This window comes from Morone saxatilis, unplaced genomic scaffold (assembly GCF_004916995.1).
Source record: "Morone saxatilis isolate NCDOM2014 unplaced genomic scaffold, NCSU_SB_2.0 Contig18, whole genome shotgun sequence".
Lineage (NCBI taxonomy): Eukaryota > Metazoa > Chordata > Actinopteri > Moronidae > Morone > Morone saxatilis.
In genome coordinates, this window is record NW_023339740.1 from 28,590,158 (window position 1) to 28,591,328 (window position 1,171).

The following is a 1,171-nucleotide window of genomic DNA, read 5'->3' on the forward strand; positions in this document are numbered from 1 at the left end:
ACAATAATAAATAATAATAAATCATCTTCTAAACAGAATTAGAAACACACTTACTGATATTTATTCATTATTAATGTGACTATATTGTCTTTATTTGTATTTATTTCTCCTTGTTTCTCTGCACTTATTAGTTTGTTCTGTCAATGTGTCCTTTCCTCACATATATATATATTTATATTTATTTATAAATATATCAGTTATATAATTTGCAGGTTTTTGTTGTAAAAACAAACAAAAACAATTAAAATGAATCTTATTTACATACAAACACTTCCGGGGATGTGGACCAATCACACGGCGCCAACTGGACGTTGTTCCCGGAATGTTCCGGCCTCGTCCAATCAGAGCGGAGTGCGTGGAGGACTACAGGAAGTGCTGCACCTCTCGACCAATAGGCGGCCGGCACAGTATGACGTGGCACCGGAAATACCCGGTGGAACCCGGATGTTGCGTGCTCACTTGAACCGGCGTCCGCACGGAGACGGTACCGACCCATGAGAACAGAACCCGTTGTTCCGTTACAGCCGTTACAGTCAGTACCGACGGTCGCCATGTTCTGTTGGAGCGGGCTGTCCGTGGCGCTCGCGCTCGCGCTCTCGCTGGTTCCCGGTTCCGTTAAAGCCGCGAAGGACGGAGACTGTGAAGGTAAGACCGCTAATGGACCGGGACCGGGACCGTACCGGGACCGGGTCTGTTAATGGACCGGGACCGGGACTGTACCGGGAGGAGGTCTGTTACTGTACCGGGACCGGGTCTGTTAACGGACCGGGACCGGTACCGGGACCGGGAGGTGTACCGGGTCTTAATGCTTACAGGCAGCAGCTTACATGAGAGCGGTCCATCCCATAATATACTGTGATTCTGACTTTATATGAAATAAAACAACAGCTCAGTGTTTATAATTATATTAATATAAATTATATTCAGTATTTAATATATAAATATATATATATATATTATATATATATGTATATGTTTATATGTTTATATATTATATATTATATAATATATATAATTATATTAATATATAAACAATAATAAATGTAGAAACAGAGACAGAACAACAGACTGAGGAGAACTAAAACTAGTTACTACAGGTTGAACAGGTAAGATCTGTCAGACACAGAGAGCGTCATCTACAGGTGATCTACAGGTGATCTACAGGTGATCT

The 1,171-nt window shown here is 41.6% G+C and overlaps 1 protein-coding gene across 1 annotated transcript in view; it reads left to right on the plus strand.

The window, feature by feature from the left end:
• Positions 1-275: 275 nt before the first annotated feature.
• LOC118328766 overlaps positions 276-1,171 on the plus strand; it is a gene marked incomplete at its 5' end in the record, with an annotated part of 6,251 nt that continues 5,355 nt past the window's right edge. Inside the window, 1 exon segment of the mRNA XM_035662664.1 lies at positions 276-695. Coding sequence (XP_035518557.1) covers positions 276-695 — 420 coding nt within the window.